Below are 23,784 nucleotides of genomic sequence, written 5' to 3' on the forward strand. Positions count from 1 at the left end.
AGGCTTTCTCTTTAATTCATTTCACCCAGTCCATATCCTCTTAGTATTCTCCCTCTTCTTTCTTTTCCTACTATCGAATTCCAGTCCCCCATCACAATTAAATTTTCCTTTCCCCTAACTATCTGAGTAATTTATCTCATCATACATTCTTTCAATCTCTTCATCATCTGCAGAGTTAGTTCAAAAAATGGTTCAAATGGATCTGAGCACTATGCGACTTAACTTCTGAGGTCATCAGTCTCCTAGAACTTAGAACTAATTAAACCAAACTAACCTAAGGACATCACACACATCCATGCCCAAGGCAGGATTCGAACCTGCGACCGTAGCGGTCGCTCGGCTCCAGACTGTGGCGCCTAGAACCGCACGGCCACTACGGCCGGATAGAGTTAGTTGGAAAATAAACTTCTACTACTGTGATGGCTGTTGCCTTCGTGCCTATCTTTGCTACGATAATGCAGTCACTATGCTGTTTGTCGTAGCTTAACCGCATTACTATTTTCTTATTCATTATTAGACCTACTCCTGCATCACTGCTATTCGAGTTTGCATTTGTAACCCTGTACTCATCTGACCAGAAATCTTGTTAATCCTGCAGTCGAGCTTCACTAATTCCCACTATATCTAACTTCAACCAATCTATTTCCGTTATAAAGGTTTGTTGCCTTCCTTCCAAAATACGGGCTCTAACATTCCACCCTCCGACCAGAAGAATGCAAATTTTGTTGTTACTGATGACGACACCCTCTTCAGTAGTCTCTGCTCGGAGCTTCGATGGTGGACTATTTCATCTCCTGAATACTTTACCCAAGAGGATGCCATCATCATTTAACCACACATCATAGCCGCATGCCACCGGGAATGGTTAAAAGCCCAGATCAATCGATCAATCATCCATACAGTTACCCGCGCAACTACCGAAAGAGCTGCTGGCCCTCTTGAAGAACCCTATGTTTGTCTTGCCTCTCCATAATTACCCTTCCGTTTTGGTTGTACCTACGGTATCGCTATCTGCATATCGTTGAGGCACGCAAGCCGCCCCACCTCGGCAAGGTCTGTGATCCACAATGAAACGTTAGTTCGTTTTGCTTACACAGAAAAAAACGATCGTGGATACTTACTTTATGACCCAAACTGTTTACCTCATAGGTAATATACTCTATTCAATTCCAGATTATCCTTTCAGCCCTCTGATCTGAGCATAGCCACCCTATTTTCACAATAAATTAATTAAATGTTAATATATGTTACGTATTCTATTTCCATTATACAGCATGGAAGGACAACACTTTGCATATGTTAAGACATTCATCGATGACGGTTACGCTAAACAAATTTTCGTTAAGCATAAATGCAATCTAAACAGACTGTCCTGCGAGCATACTTTTTGCAGGAGTCTTTAGACAGGAATTCTTAGGAATTACACCCGACTGTGTGCGTCATAAGGCACTGTCGGAATTATCCTACTCGTAGTTCGGAAAAGACGCAGGTTCCTCTCGTAGTCTTTAGAATAGACACAGTGACTAGGTTCAGTCCGCGCTAGATGGGCTAACACGTAATCCACTGCTTCATTGGGAAATATCCGTGTTAGAAATGTCTTCATCATAAGACGGTCGACGTGGGAAAGCCATCTCAATAAACAGTTTCACGCTTGCACTGACAGTAATAATCGGCACGTGCTTACATTTCTGATAGAGCACCTGTGTTCCCATATATTAGTAAACTTGTCAACTTCTTGAGTTAGTTGGTGCGGCCATCCACTTCTGCATAACTTACACCAAAATTTTACCCTTCGTATACCTACTACAAATAACGTCCTCCATAAATTGTAATGCAACCTTTGCCCTCTGCTGATCCGTCCAAAACTAGCTTTTCGTGTCTGCCTAAGAACATGTTCCAATAATTTATCGCTATTGATCAAGGCACTGACGTATTGTAAAGCAGAGAAAGACGCGTCTACTGTATTATTAAGATGTCTTCCGCTATTGATCAAGGCACTGACGTATTGTAAAACAGAGAAAGACGCGTCTACTGTATTATTAAGATGTCTCTCATGCAGCCGACCTACAAAATTGGCGACGCACGGACTATTATGGATATCCAAGAAGAAAATAAAGACTGAAAGTTTATTTAAAAATTCATATTTTGGGGCGCTGCAGTTAATCTTGTTGGAAACTGTGTTACATTACAGTGGAGATAAACTTTATAAAGTACTATGCAGGAGATAAAAAGAATTAAATTCCATAAACAGTTAAGCAAAGCCATATGTGAGGAAAATGTTTGCGATTACAGAGACCATAATTGTGTGTCTGTAGCAATACATATGATGACGCTCAGGGACACGTAGACCGTATTTACATGGTTGCTACGTCTTTAAGTACAGTAAAATGCCGAAACTTCGACGCCCTCTTCGAAAGTATAATAGGAACAGATTATTTCGTACCTGAGCACTGGTATTTAACGGGCACTCGGTTTATTGCTTGGATTTCGGTGCTATTTCTAGATAAATTTCACCAGTGACTACATAGAGAGGTAGAAAAAGTCTAAAAAGATCATAATTTTATGTTTAACTTCTACTGGTAATGATTACAGACTTTGAATTTTTTTATAAATTACGGTAAGTAAATCATTCCACAAAGTAAGTGAAGTCAGGAGACATGTTTTATTAATTTTCGTATCACCACTAGGTGTGGAGTAATTACTGCTACTGAGTTCATCTACTGAGCTGTGCTAACCACACCTGGTACTTTTTCGATTTTCCTTCATATTCCTGTTGACATTATTATTCTAACTAAAACTTACAAAAGTGAGATGTCGAACTGATCACAAACTGTCCTTACTTCTAACTGTCCATGTTTTGGACAACAGCGTACTTTTCAAGGATTACAGATAGTTAATGGCGTGTCTCTAGTTTCACAAACCACTTACTAACTCGTATGCTCCCCACTACGTTTGGTAGCAAAAGAAGGTTTTTAAATTAATCTTGACGTTTTCGAATACATACCTGTTAGGTTTGATATACTTAGTTGAATAAATGAAGATTGTTTTATGAAACTCGATGTAATGTAGGGGGCCTATGGTTCTTCGGCTGTAACGCACCAGGCTCAGACTGTCGTGGTAACTACGTATACTGGTCTCCGCAATGCCAGGGCTGGAGGAGGCCTCTGGTGGTCTTATTTCCGGAGAGAGGGGGTGAGGTCCCGGTTCTCCTGCGCACATGTGGCACAGTAGAGAACTACAGGGAAGTTGTGAGCTCATTATGAGACAGCTTGGACATGATGCGGAACCTCCGTCCGTAATGAACGGACCTCAAAAGAATACCTTTACGGCAAATAAACACAGATATTGGAGTGTGGACCTCTAACTGGGCTTACTGAATAGCTGATAAAGGATAAGCTATAAAATATCTCCCCCTTACTGAGCATCCCAATTAATAATGCGGCTTGTTCTCTCAGGAAACCTTAAAACGGTTAGATGATAATCCACGAGCGAGATCAGGAACTGTAATACGGGCAAAAGTGGAGCAAATCCCATGTTTTGCGACACTACGAGGGCGAATTTCGGCTGCATTTTCAACGAGCTGCGCAGGATAGGTAGTGTGGTTCTTTCGCTAGGTGGCTTAAATAAATATGACAAAGTTTCTCCTACGATTGTCGATTAAGCATATATTTCTAATGTGAAAACGATTCAGAAGAACTCAAAATTTTCTGAGTTTTTTAGATTTTCATATGTTGAGGGTCTGTAGCTGATAATATTTCCCGAGGGAACTTTTACACATTCACATTTTTTTTCTTTTTACGTTTCCGTACCTCAGTCGGTATAAACGGAAACCTTACAGGATCATTTTGTTGTCCGTCTGCCTATCTGTCTGTCCGTCCGACTGTCAAAACCCCTGTTTCTCACGAACGAGTAGACATATCTCATTTAAATTTATGCTGCATACTAAGGTCTACGGTACCTTGGTGCTGTAAGAAATTGAAGCTTCTATATTAATGCATTCAAAAGCTACTGTCAATTGTGTCATATTTTGATACCAACTCAATCAAGAAAACAATGTACTTGCCGTGGACTTAGAATCATAAAATTTGGCAAGAAGTTAGGTTTCAAAGTCAACCTAAAGAAATAAAATCATTAAATTGTTAATTTGTAATTACAAGAAACGAAAAAAAATTTTGTCATTTGTTATCCGATTTTCTGTCTGTCTGTTCGTCTGTTGAGTTTATAGCCCGCTGGAGATGTAATAAATTTAAACTTTTAAGTCAGTGCAATCAAAAGATACGGCCATTTATGTCTCACACTTTGATACTTGCAAATCACCAGGGTCTTCGTGTTTACCTATAATCACGAAATTTCGTAGAAAGAAAGTTTTTACACTACAGCGAAAGGAAAACATTCGAAAATTGAAAATTTCTAATTATCTAACACAAAAAGTTTTCCTTATTTGTATACAGATACCTGTCTATCCTTCCTTGTGTTAAGGCCCCTTTTTCTCAAGGTTGGATGGACGTGACATGTGAAAATGTATGTAACATACTCACGTCTATGGTTCCTTAGCGATGTAATAAATGTAACTTTTAAATTAATGCAATCAAAATATATTTCTATTTATGTCACACAATAAAATGTGTTAAGATACTTGAAAACTAGGTCATTAAAACCTTTACGGTACTTCCCATTGGCCTTGAATCATGAAATTTGACCAGAAGCAAGGTTTAAAAGTAAAAATGGATGAAAAATTCCCAAAAGTGTTAATTTGTAATTACATCATACGAAAATAATTTTTTTGAATTAGTTATTCAACTGTCTGTCTGCCCGTCTGCTAAGACATTTTTCTCAGGGACAGGTGGACGTATCGAGTTGAAATTTATGTCACATACTAATGTCTATGGTTCCTTGATGGTGTATAAAAGCTAGACTTCTAAATCGATAAGATGTAAAGATACGACAATTTACACCACATATGCCGGCCGGTATGGCCGAGCGGTTCTAGGCGCTTGTCTGGAACCGCGTGACTGATACGGTCTCAGGCTCGAATCCTGCCTCAGGCTTGGATGTGTGTGATGTCCTTAGGTTAGTTAGGTTTTAGTAGTTCTAAGTTCTAGGGGACTGATGACCTCAGATGTTAAGTCCCATAGTGCTTAGAGCCATTTGAACCATTTTGAACACCACATATTCTGACAGTCGCAAACTGTCTCATTAAAATCTATAAGGTACTTTAGACTGACATAGAATCATGAAATTTGGCAAGAAGCAATTTTTCCCAACACAAGTAAAGGAAAAAATAAACAATTGTTAGTAATTAAAACTTCCGGGCTAAGAGGCCGTGGTCCAATAGTAGAAATACTTCTCCCTGACGTTTCGTTGCCAGCTGCGGGCAACATCATCTGAGGTGAGTCTACGACTGGCTGCTAGGCCGTGGAGGTCCTGTTTATATAGAGCGCGTAGAGGGCGCCACCACTCGTCACGTGTTGTCAACAGTAAAACTATCTCTGGCTGGCGTCATTACTCTCGATCGAAGGTAATCGATTGTCACATCATTGGTACAGAGTCGATCGCCATATCTTATCTAGCTTCAAGCCTTCTTCTTTCCTGTTAAAATTATTGTGGTGTTTAAAAATCTCTACAGCCTCTCTATACATACGTGCATAATAATGAGATGTCTTAGCTAGCACGCTCGTCTCACTAAATTTTATTTCATGGTCACCCGTTTCAAAAACATGTTCCGCTACAGCCGATTTGTCCGTGTGTCCCAGTCGACAGTTCCTTTTATGTTCAGTTAGGCGAGTATTGATACTTCTTTTTGTGGTTCCAATGTAAACCTTCCCACAACTACAGGGAATCTTATAGACACCAGGAGTAGCTAAAGGGTGTCGTGCATCTTTCGCCGATCTTAAGCATTCACTAATCTTCTTGGTGGGTCTGAAGATTGTATCAACTCTGAACTTGGCCAGCACTTTCCCGATACGGTCCGTAATATTGTGGATGAATGGAAGAAAAACTTTCCCCACCGAAGAAGGCTTGAAGCTAGATAAGATATGGCGATCGACTCTGTACCAAAGATGTGACAATCGATTACCTTCGATCGAGAGTAATGACGCCAGCCAGAGATAGTTTTACTGTTGACAACACGTGACGAGTGGTGGCGCCCTCTACGCGCTCTATATAAACAGGACCTCCACGGCCTAGCAGCCAGTCGTAGGCTCACCTCAGATGATGTTGCCCGCAGCTGGCAACGAAACGTCAGGGAGAAGTATTTCTACTATTGGACCACGGCCTCTTAGCCCGGAAGTTTTAATTACTGAAGACGCCGGCCGTGAAAGCCTACACGCTATGATTAAACAATTGTTAATTTGTAATTATATCACACAAAGAAACTCTTTCTTCTGTCATTTGATATCCAAATTAAAACATGTAATTAAAACATTCTTTAAAGTCTAGGAATTCCTAGGACTGATATCTTGTATCAGTGTCAGTAACATGAAGTGTTCATGAGTACTTAATGATGAGGCCTCAGTAGTAGGTAGATGGTGGTGCTGGTACAATTTAGATATAAAATTGGTATCAAATAGATATACAAATTAATGAAATTGATCATTTAATTATGCCCCAACCACACCTACCCACACCCACAACGTCCACTCCCAGATGACGTCTTATGTTTGTCTCTGCCTGCACGTGGGGCCCCACATCCTTTCCTCTCCCCACCCGATCCCACCTCATCCCCCACCCACCCTCCTAGTGGTGATTTCGAATTTTGGCAGGAATTTCTTTGTCCTTGGAAAGTACTGACGTCCCATGACTATACATGGTTTCGTGTTGGCGAAGGACTGTCACCTCAAGGTGGCCAGAGCGCACTGGGGTATGGCAGAAGGCCGGGTGTAGCCAGCGACTGCAGAGGGTAGATGTTGGCCTCAGAAAAACCGCGAGGCACTCAGTGGTAGAAATTAACTGTTTGGAAAAGCCTGTTGTCCCCCGCCCCCCACTGGTAGATGGAGGGAGGGAGGGAGGGGACAGATGAGGGGAGGTCAGAGTGCCTCCAATTTTGGCAGAGAGCCCATTGAGGAGGACATGGCTGCAACTGTTGCCCCTCCACAGTCTTCTGGGGGTCGGTTTTTGCGGTAGTTCTTTTATTCAATGATTTTTTGCCAGTCCCCACTACATGTGTTCACTATGACCTATTGATTTCGAGTGCTGGTTTTTTTTCACAACAATTTAGATGTGTAACTAGAACATTGGTGCATTTTCCATCAGTTGTGGTAGTGTATATTGGCTTCTGTTACTTGAGCTGCAAGAAGTTTGTCAAGCAGGAGTCCATTGCAAACTCTGGCGAGAATCAGCGATCCATACAGTCGTCAGGTGTATGCTTACAGGTAATACACTTATTAAACTCCCCTTTGTCCAACACAAGCATCTCACAGTTGAATATATTTCCTGCAAAAAATAAATAAAGACAGTACCTTACACCCCAACCTTTTTCCAGCCAGCTTGTAGGTGAAGGGTAGATTTTGAGTGTATCTCCTGCTAGTTTGGAGAGGTGTTGTGAAGTTTTTTCCTTGCAGGATAACACCAGTTGCATGGCATCGTCATGTTTTGAGCTGTATTGCGATTTTAGGCACACTAATGCTATGCATGTAGTTGTGTAACTAGGTCTGATCTTTATGACTAATTTTGTAATTGTGTGTGTGAATTCCTAAGGGACCAAACTGCTAAGGTCATCGATCCCTAGACTTACACACTACTTAAGCTAACTTAACGCTAAGGACAACACTCACACTCATGCCCGAGGGAGGACTCGAACCTCCAGTGGGAGGGAATTATGTAATTAGGACCGATCTTTATTTCAGTTTCCCAAACAAAAAAAAGAAAGTACACTAACCTAACCTTCCTCTCCTGCATCTGGGCAGTTTCCATGTGTTGAGCACTTGATCCTTCTGTCCAGAATTACCAGGGTTCGAGTCCTAGAAAGGGCACCACAATTTTTAATTCAAAGACAATTCCAGGGAGGGTTGTGGTGTCGAACGTCAGCGCAGCCCTAGGACAAAGAAATTCCTGCCAAAATTCGAAATCCCCACTAAAATTCGAAATCCCCACGATGAGTGTAGTCGGGGTTGGGGAGGGTTGGCGTGGAAAGGGAAAAATGCCTGGGACCCATGTGCAGGTCTGAGGTAAACACATAATGTCATCTGGGGCTGGGAGGGTATATCAATTTGATATGAAAATTGCACCAACACCGGCATCTCCCTTTTACTGCCCTCCGCCTTGAAAATATTATTGTTAATTAACCAGTTAAATAATGAAATGAACTGTAGCTATGATAGACGTATTTCGTGAGACATTCAGTGGATTTGAAAATTCGCGGCAAAACGTTTCCAATGACACAAAATCACGATTTTCTGCATCGTTAAGAGTGCGCCATCGATTTACTCATAGTAGTACCAAGTGATTTTACATACAAATGTATTTCTTGGAATTGATGGGAGCAACAGGCAGCAAAAGGTCATTATTCACAATGTTGATAACTGTTGTGATGTGGGATCTGAGTGGGGTACTGTCAAGTGGGGGTGCCCCAGGGATCAGTGTTGTGGCAGCTCCTGTTCCTTATTTATATAAATGATATGCCCTCTAGTATTATGGGTAACTCTAAAATATTTCTGTTTGCTGATGACACTAGCTTGGTAGTAAAGGATGTTGTGTGCAACATTGACTCGGTTTCAAGTAGTGCAGTACATGACCTCATTTCATGGCTTGTAGAAAATATACTAAGGTTAAATCACAGTAAGACTCAGTTTCTACAGTTTCTAACACACAATTCAACAAAACCTGACGTTTTAATCTCACAGAACGGGCATATGATTAGTGAAACTGAGCAGTTCAGATTTCTAGGTGTTCAGATAGCTGTCGTGGAAAGCCCACACTCAGGATCTTGTTCAAAGACTTAATACTGCCATTTTCAATATTCGAACGTTATCAAAAGTGAGTGATACTTCGACACGTAAATTAGTCTACTTTGATTATTTCAATTCACTTATGTTGTATGGTATTATGTTTTGGGGTAACTCTTCTCATTGTACAAGGATATTTTTGTCTCAGAAACGGGCGGTTCGGGCAATAAGTGGTGTGAGTTCACGAACCTCTTGTCGAACTCTGTTCACGAGTCTGGGTATTTTGACATCGGCCTCTCAATATGTATATTCCTTATTGTCTTTTCTTCTTACCAATTTTAGTTTATTTCCAATAGTAAGCAGCTTTCACTCTGTTAATACTCGCCAGAAATCAAACCTCCATTTGGATCGGACTTCCTTAACTCTTGTGCAAAAAGGTGTGCAGTATACTGCTGCATCCATTTTCAATCAGCTGCCACTCGAATTCAAAAATCTTAGCAGTAATTTACGCGCTTTCAAATCGAAACTGAAGAGTTTCCTCATGGGTCACTCCTCCTATTCTGTCGAGGAGTTCCTTGAAAAAATAAGCTGATTCTTATTGTATTGCTGATAGCGTTTACTTAAACTTATGGACTAACTCTTTTTCAGGTTCATGAACATTTATTTTTATCTGTTACTACTTTTATGTTGTAAGATCATGTACTGACACGTTCCATGACCTGGGAGATTTGCTCCTTAATTTGGTCCTACGGAACTTGACGTGTAAATAAATAAATAAATACACAAGTTGAAGTGGAACACGTATTAATTGCAGTAATATGAATGCTCCCCGTTTGCAGGGACAATGGCGGCCTTAACACGGTGGCTGCCAGGACACTTCCACACGCTGGTGCTGATGGCTGCGGTTCTGCCAGAAGCCTGGTAAGTGCTAGATCTAGTGTTCATGACGTAGTTACAGGTCTTGAGACTCCATGATTAATTTATATATATTTAACCGCTCAAAGTCCTTTTGAACCGTAAGAGGTAGTCCAATGTATGGAAAAAGTAAATAAACTGTTTATCATTTCAAACATTATCGGCGTAACTGTTAATGTATTTATTCCATTGTGAGCCAAGGCGTTCGGTTCTTCGTGGAAAAATAGTTGCTGTTGCCTACGGAGCAATGATTGTAACCTCGCGTGCACCTCTTCGTCCGTTTCAGATCGACGGCCGCGAATGTCTTTCTTTAGGGCTCCAAAAAATGGAAAATCACGTGGAGAGAGCTCGATAATACGTGGAAGATGTGTGAGTGCAAGCCCACATGTTGCCTATCTTGTTTTGCGTATGCTGCAGAGGTTTTGGTGTGAAGCTCTTACACATCCTCGTCCTCGATGCAGGCCAGACCTCTCTCCAAGCGATTTACATTTTTGAAGAAAGAGATTCATGGCCGTCGATTTTCTTCGGACGATGAGGTACACACCAAGGTACAGTCGTCGCTCCGTACGCAATCTCGTGCATTTTTCCATGAAGAGAAAACTTCACTTGAACACACAAATGTAAAAGATGAGCGTTAAGTTCCTCCTTTGTATCTCCCTTGTGTTTGTAGATTTCGCTTTTAAGCCAACCCCACGAACATTAACCAAATGGAGTAACCTGGAGGCCTAGAAGGCCAAGAAATGACCCCGTACGAATGAGCTCAGATCAACACCTGTTTATAAGAACTCCGAAATGACTTGCAATGGACGGTGGACTTCTGCGATGCAAAATACATAATTAAAGAAAACATGTGATCACAATGTTTCATTTACTATCACCTTCATATGTCCTGTTCCCATTGTTTTCAACAGTTTCCTGGGAAACTGTGAAGAACAGGTTATACGTTCGTATGGCGTTATTGTTCAGAATCACTAATCCTATCATCACCAAAAACATGTACCTTTCCTCCGGACTCGCCCAAAATAATATGAGAATGACTTTAATGCAGGAATGCCAAATTAAACATGAATTTCCCTAATAACACTGAAACTGGTACATAATTTAGGATTGCCTGATTACTCCTACGCCTGCCGCAACCGTGGTACACTCTCCTTAGGGACTGCATTTTCAAACTGATTCGGCGAAAATTTAAGTGTAGATGGAGAGGAAGCGTAGGTGGCGAACGCCCACTAAGTTTACAAATGACGACCTGTCGAGAGTACAAAGAAGCAATAACCACGGAACATCTTTGTTTAAGTGAGCGGTCGGCAGTGACATGTAACCAAACATAAACAGTAGCGGACAAGTCAGTGCCAAGTCGGTGTGCTGTGTGGTGCCAGCACTGTAGTCGATTATACTGCAGACGAAACAATGTAGCCTCGTATATTTACTATTGCTTCAGTTACATCTCGTACTCCGAAGAGCACCAAACAAATAACCAAAACCATTATAGGTCCTGTAAAGCAAAGTTTTTTCGTTCCTCTATCTCTCTTTTGGAGACAACGCACATTAATTACCGCCAACGGCGGTATCTAGAGTGTCTGTGAACTCTTCTGATGTAAAAGACGTTTAACAGACAGAAATGTGTGCTATTGCCACAAGAGCGATGTCCGGTCAGTACCCGCGGAAAGAGTACCAGCAGTTTTCCACTGTATAAATTAATTTCTCTCTCTGGCAAAAATGAATTCCTCATATTAGTGTCAGATCAGCGCACTTCATTTAACTTGGCAGATACTCGTTTGACGTGTGAGACCACGGTCGCCTTGCGATTTACTACAATCAGAGGGCGCTTCTTGGCCGTGACGAAGCCAGTGTGTAGATCGCACGGAGCTCACACCTAAAATGAAATTAGCGTAGATTTGCGACTGTGAATACCAGTGTAGACTGGGAACCATTTCTGAAATTTTCACTCAGTTCTTTACTTGCTCCTCATACAAGTCAAATATTATTGGCAATATCAACATCCTTTTCAACAGTAATTTATCTTCCTCTTCTTCCATTGTTGACACTTCCGATTTTGTGTGTGTCATACACAACAGAATTATTTCCTTTATAGCTTAAGGAAACCGTAACAAATTACAGGGAAGACGGCTTTACAACTAGGAGATCATAAATAAAGAAATGAGAAGACGCTGTTTCGAAACAATTACACTGGCAATGTCAATATTTATTTTTATGTTTACATCCGGAAATATTAGCAATAGAATACAAATATCAGCGTTTTCGAAGAGTAGCATACAATTAATTTGCATTAACCATCGAAAATATTTTTCCGGCTACAAGTTTTGGAACTGAACGCGTAAGGTGTCGACGGTCAAGAATAGGAGAAGGAACTCAGATGCTCTCTCTGGTGATAGGTACTGGTTTCTACATCCAAACTATTACGGCAGTGACCGGTAATATGCGTAGCGCTGCTGTTCTCCTCGTACTCTTTAGAATGTCTATAATATTTCTTGTGATAATTAAATGAAATTAATACGTTTCCAAAAAATCTCAGCATGAGTAAATCTGATATAGAGTGCAATGTTCTATAAAGAAAAGAAGGTCCCGCTATGTACCGCTAGAATTTGTTATAGGAAATAAACGTAACAGTCATATTTATGTTCTACTATCACCCTACCTACAACTGTGAGATAAATTCATTTGCACAGATTTACAACATAAATAAACAGAATAGTTCTAACCTTGTTTCGACCTGAGTCGAAACAAGGACCCGGGTGAAGACAACATTCCATTAGAACTACTGACGGCCTTGAGAGAGCCAGTGCTGACATAACTCTACCATCTGGTGAGCACGATGTATGAGACAGGCGAAATACCCCCAGACTTCAAGATTAATATAATAATTCCAATCCCAAAGAAAGCAGGTGTTGACAGATGTGAAAATTACAGAACTGTCAGTTTAATAAGTCACAGCTGCAAAATACTAACGCCAGTCCTTTACAGACGAATGGAAAAACTGGTAGAAGCCGACCTCGGGGAAGATCAGTTTGGTTTCCGTAGAAATATAGGAACACGTGAGGCAATACTAACATCACGATTTATCTTAGAAAATAGTTTAAGGAAAGGCAAACCTACGTTTCTAGCATTTGTAGCCTTAGAGAAAGCTTTTGACAATGTTGACTGGAATACCCTCTTTCAAATTCTAAAGGTGGCAGGGGTAAAATACAGGGAGTGAAAGGCTATTTACAATTTGTACAGAAACCAGATGGGAGTTACAAGAGTCGAGGTGGCACGAAAGGGAAGCAGTGGTTGGGAAGGGAGTGAGACTCGGTTGTAGCCTCTCCCCGATGTTAATCAATCTGTATATTGAACAAGCAGTAAAGGAAACAAAAGAAAAATTCGGAGTAGGTATTAAAATCCATGGAGAAGAATTAAAAATTTTGAGGTTTGCCGATGACATCGTAATTCTGTCAAAGACAGAAAAGGACTTCGAAGAGCAGTTTAACGGAATGGACAGTGTCTTGAAAGGAGGATATAAGATGAACATCAATAAAAGCAAAACGAGGACAATGGAATGTAGTCGAATTAAGTCGGGTGATACTGAGGGAATTCGATTAGGAAATGAGATACTTAAAGTAGTAAATGAGTTTTGCCATTTGGGGAGCAAAATAACTGATGATGGTCGAAGTAGAGAAGATATAAAATGTAGACTGGCAATAGCAAGGAAAGCGTTTCTGAAGAAGAAAAATTTGTTAACATCGAGTATAGATTTAAGTGTCAGGAAGTCGTTTCTGAAAGTATTTGTATGGAGTGTAGCCATGTATGGAAGTGAAAAATTGACGATGAACAGTTTGGACAAGAAGAGAATAGAATCTTTCGAAATGTGGTGCTACAGAAGAATGCTGACGATTAGATGGGTAGATCATATAACTAATGAGGAGCTTTGAATGGAATTGGGGAGAAGAGAAATTTGTGGCACAACTTGACAAGAAGAAGGGACCGGTTGGTAGGACATATTCTGAGGCATCAAGGGATCACCAATTTAGTACTGGAGGGCAGCGTGGAGGGTAAAAATCGTAGAGGGAGACCAAGAGATGAATACACTAAACAGATTCAGAAGGATGTAGGTTGCAGTCGGTACTGGGAGATGAAGAAGCTTGATCAGGATAGAGTAGCATGGAGAGCTGCATCAAACCAGTATCAGGACTGAAGACCACAACAACAACAACAACAAATCACCGTAGACACAGAGAGAGCTGTTCGGAGTTTGAACTATACCAAGGTGCTGACCGTATGGAATGATTCAGTAAACAGCAGTATTTGATTTCTGAGCACATTGAAAATTACTTCATTCAAAACAAGCAAATCATTATTAGCCTCAATAGGGACAAAGTGCTTCGATAATGAGAAATTTGCCCCATCTACAAATAACTGATTCGAAACACAGGGATCATTGTCATTTTACTGACTGATTTTCAAGAGCTTCACATAATATCTGTAATTCGTATTACAGAGCAAATTTTACAGTGCCAATAGTGTTTAACGATCAGAAGACTTTTATCCTTATTTCGCAATTAGGAACTAATACGAACAAGTGCAAAAAATAAGTGGTGAAAATGAATCCAAGTCAAAGTTTGAGACATTTACTAGAACTATCGCAATGAAATATCATTGCGACATAACATTTCGGCGTGTGTCGGTGTATGTAAGTGACAAATCCATTTTGTTGGCCGAAGAGGGTCTTTCAATTGAAGTGTTCAAAAGCCTGCTAACTGATGAAATAACTATCAAAGAATGTGTTAAAGTGCGCGCAAATACTGGTGTTGATTTGATTCCAACACATTATGAGATATATCCGAATTATATTAGAAAACTGATGTCTTGCTATTCGTTGATGCGCACTCTGTCTCAAGACATGCAAACTGGATATGGTACATTATGCAATTTATCTGCTTTAGTGTGGAATACTTTGGTGAAAATTAAAAAATGCAAAATTATAACTTGTTACAGACAAGGTACAAGTACAATTTGTTGAGCATGGCGTCAGAAGTGGTACTGTTCACTGTTTCCATAGGCAAGCTGTTCGATAATTACAATAAAAATGACGAATCTTCTATTTTGAATCCAGATGTTGGTTGTCTCTAGAGCGGGGAAATGACACAATACCTACCATTCTCAGATTTTGTGTGACTGTCTGTGAATAGTTTTGATGTAGTGAGCAATCCAGCTGATGGAGACAGAGCTTACATTTTAGAAGTAGACATTGAGTATCCGGAATATCCATGCATTTCACACTGATCTACTAAGGCCTGAAGAAATGATACCACTACGAAGCATAAACAAGCCAAGAGTTACAAATATTCTATGAGATTTTCAACATTTTATGATAGCAAAATTCCGCGATCCACTACAGAAATTCAAAACATTCCGTGATATTCCATTTATGTCGCCATATATCACTATTAGTGCTGGGAAACCTATGAACGTAAAAATTCAAATGAATGAATAAGAGTTTTTGGCAAAACTATACAGAATGTGCAAAAAATGAATGATTTCAAGCTAGTAACGCGTTGGGGAGGTAGATATAACACAAATGATCTGATTACAAGACCGCATTTCGAGTGCAGTATCGTATTAAGTAAAGTTAATTTCCTTTTTAATTCAGTAGACACCGTTTTTGACAAAGTCATAGCTGTACGAATGGCTACTTTAGGACACTTCTTCCATTATAGGTATATGAATGAAGAATTTTGAGGCGAAAAATGGTGAAATGAATCACACAGACACACATAGCTTAATATATCATGCATCTGTCTAAAATATTTCTGACATTATTAAAGATACATGGATAAGAGCGTTGAAACTTCTAATTAACACTATAATAACATTTATAACATTGTGTTCATCAATAAAAAGAAAGTTCATTTAATGAAAATCGAGTTATATGAGGACATTATTACAGAATTCATACACTCTCGAAAGTGAAACACAGAGTGTAATGCTTAGAGCGAAAGGTGTGAAATGCTCATCAGCTAAGCTTTTAAGTACTGATGATTATTCACAATATGCATTAACTATGTTGATAAATCGACTATTCAGCATTTTAATCGATTCATATTACATACAGTTTCCAGAAAAACCTGATAAATGCTTCATACTCAGCTATAAAGTGAGCAATATAGCGTGCAGTCATTTTCAGGAAGATATGATTAGTCATCAGCTGTGTGTGTGCAGCAGGAGGCGATATAAAATTTATTAATGTAGCAATGAAACCCGGCTGTGAATGTAATGTGCTGATATTGTAATATACATGTTGTGTATATACACTACGTGATCGAAAGTATCCGGACACCTGGCTGAAAACGACTTACATGTTCGTGGCGCCCTCCATCGGCAATGCTGGAATTTAATATGGTGTTGGCCCACTCTTAGGCTTGATGGCAGCTTCCACTCTCGCAGGCATACGTTCAGTCAGGTGCTGGAAGGTTTTTTTGGGGAATGGCAGCCCATTCTTCACGGAGTGCTGCTCTGAGGGGAGGTCTCGATGTCGGTCGGTGAAGCCTGGCACGAAGTCGGCGTTTCAAAACATCCCAAAGGTGTTCTATAGGATTCAGGTCAGGACTCTTGCAGGACAGTCCATTACGAGGATGTTATTGTCGTGTAACCACTCCGCCACAGGACGTGCATTGTGAACAGGTTCTCAATCGTGTTAAAAGATGCAACCGCCATCCCCGAATTGCATATGACGTTCACCGGGCATTCGCCATACAAACAACCTGCCATAGAATCACCCATTTTGTTCCGTGATTCGTCACCCCCAAAAACATACGTTTTTCATATTAGAAGTGACATCCAAAGAAAACATTTTTCTCATAGACTGTTTTTCAATTTTTCTCATACGATGCTTGTCTGGTGTTCAACGATGGTAACATGGAAGAATTAGGAACCTTATAAGACTAGGATTTGATGCACGTTGCTTCAATGAAAGCCTTTCAAAGAAGATGTGCTAGTTCTATAACGTCAATGAAACATATTGCCAACAGTGCACGCCAGAAGGATTAACTGGAAGATAAGAGCTACATTAAAACTAAAAAGACTAAATGTATGATTATGGCATTAAGATACTCGTTTCTGGCATAAATTCTAATAAAATCTTTTTCCTGTATTGCCCACAATTTTCATTTTTCAGTGTATAAGGAACATTTTTTGCTGAACCATTGCAGATCAAAAGGTGAAATTTGTTACATACTTTGTTCATACTATTACACAACTTCCTGTGATGCTAAATTTTTCAAAATGCATTACTGCCAAATTTATTTAAATTATGTGGAAAAAAATTCTATTTATTATTCGTATGAATTTTTAAAAAATTGTTGCGTGAGTTCCAAGGTGCTATTAGCCAACTGGTACACAGTTTTGTTTATCTATTTACTAAGACCAACCGACCACATTTTGAAAGATATAAGCTAAGTATCCTTTAAGAAAATGTTCCTCGCGTGATAGTATGTGTTCTAAAAGTGTCCAGGAATGTCCTGATCAAATTATTAGACAAAAAATTGGGAGACACATCCACATTATAACCAATAACATAATGACAACAGGGGTAAAATGTGGTTCAATTACCTTTCATAACAGTAAAAGTTGTTTTAGCTTATATGTGCCCATGAATATTCTCATGAGTCCTTAAGGTCATCAAATATGACGACGACAAGAATGAGAAAGGAGTGACAGCACCGAAGGAAAAGTTGACGGAACATACAGGTAAAAAGTTTATGTTGGGTAAATCGATGGTATACAAATTACACGATGCTAATAAAGTGGAATTCAAATATCTACCATTAAGTGAAGCGCATATAGTAAATATGCCATTGACAATATCTATACATGTTTTATTAGCGAGCAATCTATGCAATATTATGTACAATACTAAGAAATACCAACTTCACGAAAACTACACAGGCCGCGCGGGGTAGCCCCGCGTTCTGAGGCACCTTGCAACGGCTCACGCGGCTCCCGCCGTCGGAAGTTTGAGTCCTCTCTCGGGAATGGGTGTGTGTGTGTGTGTGTGTGTGTGTGTGTGTGTGTGTGTGTTGTCCTTAGCATAGGTTAGCTTAAACTAGACTAAGTATTGTGTAAGCATAGGGACCGATGGTCTCAGCAGATTGCTCCCATAGGAACCTACTACCACCACCACCACCAAAACTCCATAGTTTTCGTCGGACAGAACTGGACTTCAAAGCTAAGGAGGAATATTTGAGAATAATTGTTTTTCTATGGGAACTGGCTAATGTAATAACGAGATGACATAGTTTGAAAACTCTCACCATCAATATTATAGTGTCCAGTGGTTTATTCAGTCACATTACACTGCGACCAAACTATGTCACAGTGATAGTGTATGAGGAGTATTGTCAAACAAATGTGCTGATCAGTGTCTAAGTGTTGTGTTATGCAGTGCATCGGCGGAGAGGTACCGCTTGACTTCTGAGAGTACTGGAGTTTACAGTGTTTACGGCAGTGTTCACAGATACAAATATTTCATGAAATCAACTTTTCACGATACATCGACCTTCACGGAATTGATTAATTTACATTCTTACGTCTCGTCATCGACTCAAAGCTTACAAAAAATTTTAATGTCTTCCTTAAACGTAAAAAAATGCTTCAAATGATCTAATACTGAAACTTAATCAGAACAGAGATACAGACAGTGAAAAATAAGAATGATTCATGGTTGGTTTATGCTTCAAGAAATTTTGAGAAACTATATTTTCTTATTTTTGATCATAGGGATATCTATCTGGATATTTTTTGTTGTTGCAGTTGTGTGTGGGTGAACAGGAGCCTGCAACAAGAGATGCAGACGCTGGAGTTGTTGCTGCGGCCGGACCGCTACGATCCACAGGTGCGCCCGCCCGGCATCACAGGTGCGTCGCCTGTGTAGCTCTGGGTTGCATAGCAGCAGGCGCGCCGCGCCAGCAAACAGCTCCCTCTCATTTTACAAACGTGGTTCCCGGCACGCATTCCGAGAATGTTTCTTTTTCGATTGCGGAATAAAATTATTGCCTTAACTTCAGAAGGAATCCCTCAAACCTTTAGAGTCAAAACTACGTTTTTGGTATAAGGTCCTCAAAGAGGTGAAGAAGCAATGACCTACAGGGACTTTTTTTTGTTTACATAAAAATTGGATCTGCGTAGCCATAATGTACAGCTCAAAGGGATACATCGAAATGGCGACCGTTAGCACCGACGTAAAATATTGGCCAAATGTTTTGCCACACTCTCTCAATAACCCGTGGTGTTTGTTGTACAACAAGACAAGTGTCTATAGTCATCGTCATCAGTTATCTGCTATATTAGCAGGTCCTTTGCCTCTCCATTTTCTGCGATCCATTGCTTCCTTCTTAAGGCTGCTGTATGTCACCCAGTATCTGGAATCTCTTCCTTCCTCGCTTCCTTTTCCCTTCTACATAACCTTCTAAAACTGTGTTTATCAGTCCGCTTTCTTTCTTAATATATGCCCTATCCAATTTCTTTTTCTTCTCTTTATTACATCTAGTAATTGTCTTTTCTCTCCCACTCTTCTCAGTACCTCTTCATATTTTACTCTGTCCATCCAACTTATTCTTTCCATCTTCCGCCATGTCCAGATCTCAAAAGCCTCCAGCCTTTCTCTGTCTTTTTTCCTCATAGTCCATCTTTCAGCACCATATAGAAGAACACTCCATACAAGACATTTTATGAGTCTCTTCCTGAGTTCTCTGTCCAGACCGCTGCAGAAAATTCTCTTTTTCTTATAAAACGCCTTTTTTGCCATTGCTATCCTTGTTTTAATTTCTGTGGTGCACTTCCAGTCGGTGTCTATCCTGCTTCCAAGATACTTAAAATTTTGCACTTGTTCTAGCATTTCTCCATTCAGCATAATTTTTATTCCCTTATTTCCTCCTAGTGCCAATACTTTTGTTTTATTTGTGTTAATTTTCATTCCATATTTTTTTCCGTTTGTTTAATGGTGTCCACCAAATCCTGTGATTCTTGTTCCCCTATGGGTAGAAGGACCATGTCATCAGCAAATCTCAAACACCCTACTCTTCTTCCTCCAATTTCTACTCCTTTGGCATCTAATGAGCATTGGTCAATCATATTTTCCAAGTAGAGGTTGAAAAGAGTAGGTGATAAACAGCATCCTTATCTTACTCCTTTTCCTGGTCTGATCCCGTTTGTACTTTCTCCTCTCACTTTAACTGAAACTTTTTGATTAAGATATAATGAGTTAATAAGTCTTCTGGTTTTCCAGTCCACTCTCTTTTCCCTCATTACAGTCGCCAGATTGTCCCAAACCACACTGTCAAATGCCTTTTCTAGATCGATGAAGCACATATATAGGTCTCATCCTTTTTCAATAAACCTTTCTTCCAAGATTCGTAGGAGCCCTATTGCATCACTGGTGCCCGTATTCCGTCTAAAGCCAAACTGCTCCTCGCCAAGATTCTCCTCCATTACTTTTTCAAGTCTCTTATTAATTATTCTTAACACCACTTTGGCTGCATGTGAAATGAAGCTGATTGTCCGGTGCTCCTTGTTTTCTCGGTAATGGAATCATTACTGTTGTCAGAAAGTCCTCAGGCCATTCACCACTGTCAAATATTTTATTACATAACCTCAATATTTCTCTTATTCCATTGTGGTTCAAGCATTTTAATATTTCTCCCGGTATTGTATCTGTACCTACCGCTTTGCCATTTTTCATTGCAGCTATGGCAGACTTTACTTCTTCCATTATGATGGTTGGTCCTTTCTCGTCATCACTTACACTCTTGTGTGATTCAAGTTCCAGAGTTTCTGGTTTGCTATTTGTGTCATATGGCTCTTTTATATAATCTTCCCATCTCTGGAGGACATCGTCACGATCTTTGTACACTACCTCTTCGTCTTTACTCAAAATTTCCATAGTAGCACTTCCTGCTCTGTTTTATTCCCATGTCATAGTCTTTACTCTGTTGTATAGTAAGTCGTATCTTCCCTTCCTGTCCAATTCTTCAATTTCATCACATTCCTCTTTTAGCCATTTTTTCCTAGCCTGCTCTGTTTCTCTTCGCAGTTCATTATTTAACCTTCGATATATCTTTCTTGCATCTTCAGTGTTCTTGTTTTTCAATTTTCTTCTCTCTTCCATCTTCTTGGAAATCATTACTTGTGTGACACATGGTCTTTTTAATCCTTTTCCCTTTTACATATCCTATATTTTGCTGTCATGCTTTAATGATTCCTTCTTTCAGCATATTCCAGTACTCGTTGGCATTATCAGGTGCTTCTTTGTCTCGTAATGTGTTTAGAAACTCCCGAGACAACATTTCTGTAATTTGTTCTCTGTTGGATCTTATCTTCTCTAAATCCCACTTCTTCACCATGGTCGCCTTCTTCAGTTTTTTCATTCTTATTTCTATTTCTGCCATAAGTAAGTTGTGGTCACTATTAATATCTGCACCTGGTAATGTGTGCACCTTCTTGATTCCATTCCTGTATCTTTCATCTACCAGTATAAAATCGATTTGGTTTCTATATTTATCCCCTGGTGATTTCTAAGTATAGAGCCTCCTCTTGTGGTTCTTGAACCATGTGTTTGCTGCTATCAGCTGCCTTTCCCTGCAGAAGTCAATTAACCATTCTCTTTCCAAGACCATGACTGTCTACTATGTTTCCCTCTTTCCCTTCTCTCACAATGGCGTTCGAGTCTCCCATTACTATTTTGCAGCATTTTTTATTTTCGTCCATTATTCTCTCAATTACATTGTACGTTTCCTCTACAATTTCGTCATCATGTTCTGAAGTTGGCATATACACCTGGACAATCAGTAAATCTTTTTGTGCTCCTTTCAGCCTTACACCAACAACCTGGTCATTTGAATAGTCTACATATTCCACACATTTAGCCAATTCCTTTGTCATAATCATTCCTACTCCATTAATTCCTTTTACTTCTCCTCCTGAGTAGTACAATACGTATTCATCTGACTGCAACTCTCTATGTCCATTCCATTTTACCTCAGCAACTCCTAGGAGTTCCATATGATTTTTTTCCAGCTCTCTTTTAAGGTTGTCTAGTTTTCCTGCTTGTAGCAGAGTTCTGCCATTCCAGGTACCAATTGTCGTTTTGGTTTTTTGCCTCCTTTGAAGTTGTTGTCCCCCCCTCCCCCGGAGATCCGAATGGGGGACTATTTTACCTCCGGATACTGATTTAACATGAGAGGAAGCCATTTTTGTGCATAAAATGGAGACTGCATTATGCAGGGAAGATAATCAGCGGTGGTATTCCGTTGCCTTCCGCAGTTCTGGAGGCCGCCCCTAACATGGGATACAGACGCCTTTTGTAGCCGCCCGCTCCGGGTCAGACGCTGCATGAGAAGTATAGGTTGGAAAATGAAAGACCCCTAACCCTCGAAACCTAATAGCGTCAGGGTCGGAAAAGAACAAGAGATGACCGAGGGTGGCCAGATAGGAAAGACAGAAGTGAGGAGCCTGGCATAAGTAAGTGGAAGCAATGCCAGGACTCAGCTCGGGGCCCCGTGGTCGCCAGCCACGATCACTAGGTGTGACTCCATGAGGAGTGTCTATACTCCTACCACACAAATCCTCAACAGTATGGACTACACGCAGAAGAAAAGCTGATGACTGCTTATTGGTGGTGGACATGCTATGGGACCCAACACAATCATCTGAAATCATGTTGTGGAATCACTGCAACTGTCTATATCATTAATGACTCAAAGTCTCATAATTTTCCAGATACAGCGGTAAACGTTTTCCTGTTCGAATGACACGTATTTCGAAACTTTTGTCTGTATATTCGATCGTCTTTTTAGGATCTTCAGACGAAATATCATATTTTTTTTTAATTTTGAACGTAAGTAATGTGAAATGAAATTAACCCTGTCATAAATACCTGATATTATGTGAGAGCTCTTGGAAATTAGAGTTAGTAATTCACTATGACAAATTTTAAAGCGTTTCTGCGCTATTGCGGCCTCATACTTCTTGAGCGTAGTTATTGTCGTATAATTTGCGGAGGTTTAATTGTAATGCTTAGCACATAGGCCCTAAAATGATGCAGTTCTTTCAGCACAGAAGAAAATGAAAAAACCAGTCTTAAATTACGTGCGCAATAACGCATCAGTGTCAAGTTTGGCCTGGATGAAAGACGTGTAGCAATTTAAACGTAGTTTGGTCTCTGAGAGTGGAAGGAAGCCGTCTGCGGCCGTATTGAATCATATCGTCACAAACGTTCACTGTCATTCGTTTGTGTGAGAGGAGCGATTTTTGTGCAATGAAATACGTTATTCCTACCTCAAATACAAGCTATTTTGTCTTCATATCTACAACACCCAGTAAGAAGTTGGACAGCAAATACAAAAACAAATACCGTAATAAAAACATACATTTCTTTTAATAACACCTTCTTAATCACATGATTACATTTTTTGTACAAATAAGGAGAACCTTTATAGGAAAACTTGTCCACTAATAGAAGCTCAAAATAATTCGTACCACAAGTGATCCAGTAGATTTAATGACGCTAACGTCCTACGAGTCACGACTATAATGCTCAGAGTTAAATGTGATAAAGTTGAAAATTTCGTGAGCGATACAAATGTAGTAAATTTGAAATTAGTAGAAACTAGCGAAGCCAAATAAAAACGGGTAAAATATTACTGATAAGACTACTGTTATGAAATTGAAGAATCGATAATTTGCGATTTAATAAATTATGTAAACGAAAACTGAGTTAAGGTTGACATGCCCAACAAAATGTTGTTCACTGAAGTAGTCTTGATATCAACCACCAATTTATTTGCAGATAAAATAACATTTACGTTTTCATCATTTAATCTGCAGATTTTTTTAAGTTGTAGATTCCTAAGTCACATTTTCTGTGATATTTGTATTACGCCATCAACAAAACTATTCCAATACTAAAACGTTATACCACATTTGCTGTGGTAACCTC

The 23,784-nt window shown here is 39.8% G+C and overlaps 1 protein-coding gene across 1 annotated transcript in view; it reads left to right on the forward strand.

Moving 5' to 3' along the window:
• Positions 1–9,726: 9,726 nt before the first annotated feature.
• The window catches only part of LOC124775151 (glutamate-gated chloride channel-like), a 176,943-nt gene continuing 162,885 nt past the window's right edge, over positions 9,727–23,784 (forward strand). The window contains exons 1-2 of the mRNA XM_047249994.1: positions 9,727–9,803; positions 18,603–18,706. Coding sequence (XP_047105950.1) covers positions 9,727–9,803; positions 18,603–18,706 — 181 coding nt within the window. The remainder of the gene's footprint in view (positions 9,804–18,602; positions 18,707–23,784) is intronic.

Source organism: Schistocerca piceifrons, chromosome 1 (assembly GCF_021461385.2).
Source record: "Schistocerca piceifrons isolate TAMUIC-IGC-003096 chromosome 1, iqSchPice1.1, whole genome shotgun sequence".
NCBI classification, from domain to species: Eukaryota; Metazoa; Arthropoda; class Insecta; order Orthoptera; family Acrididae; genus Schistocerca; species Schistocerca piceifrons.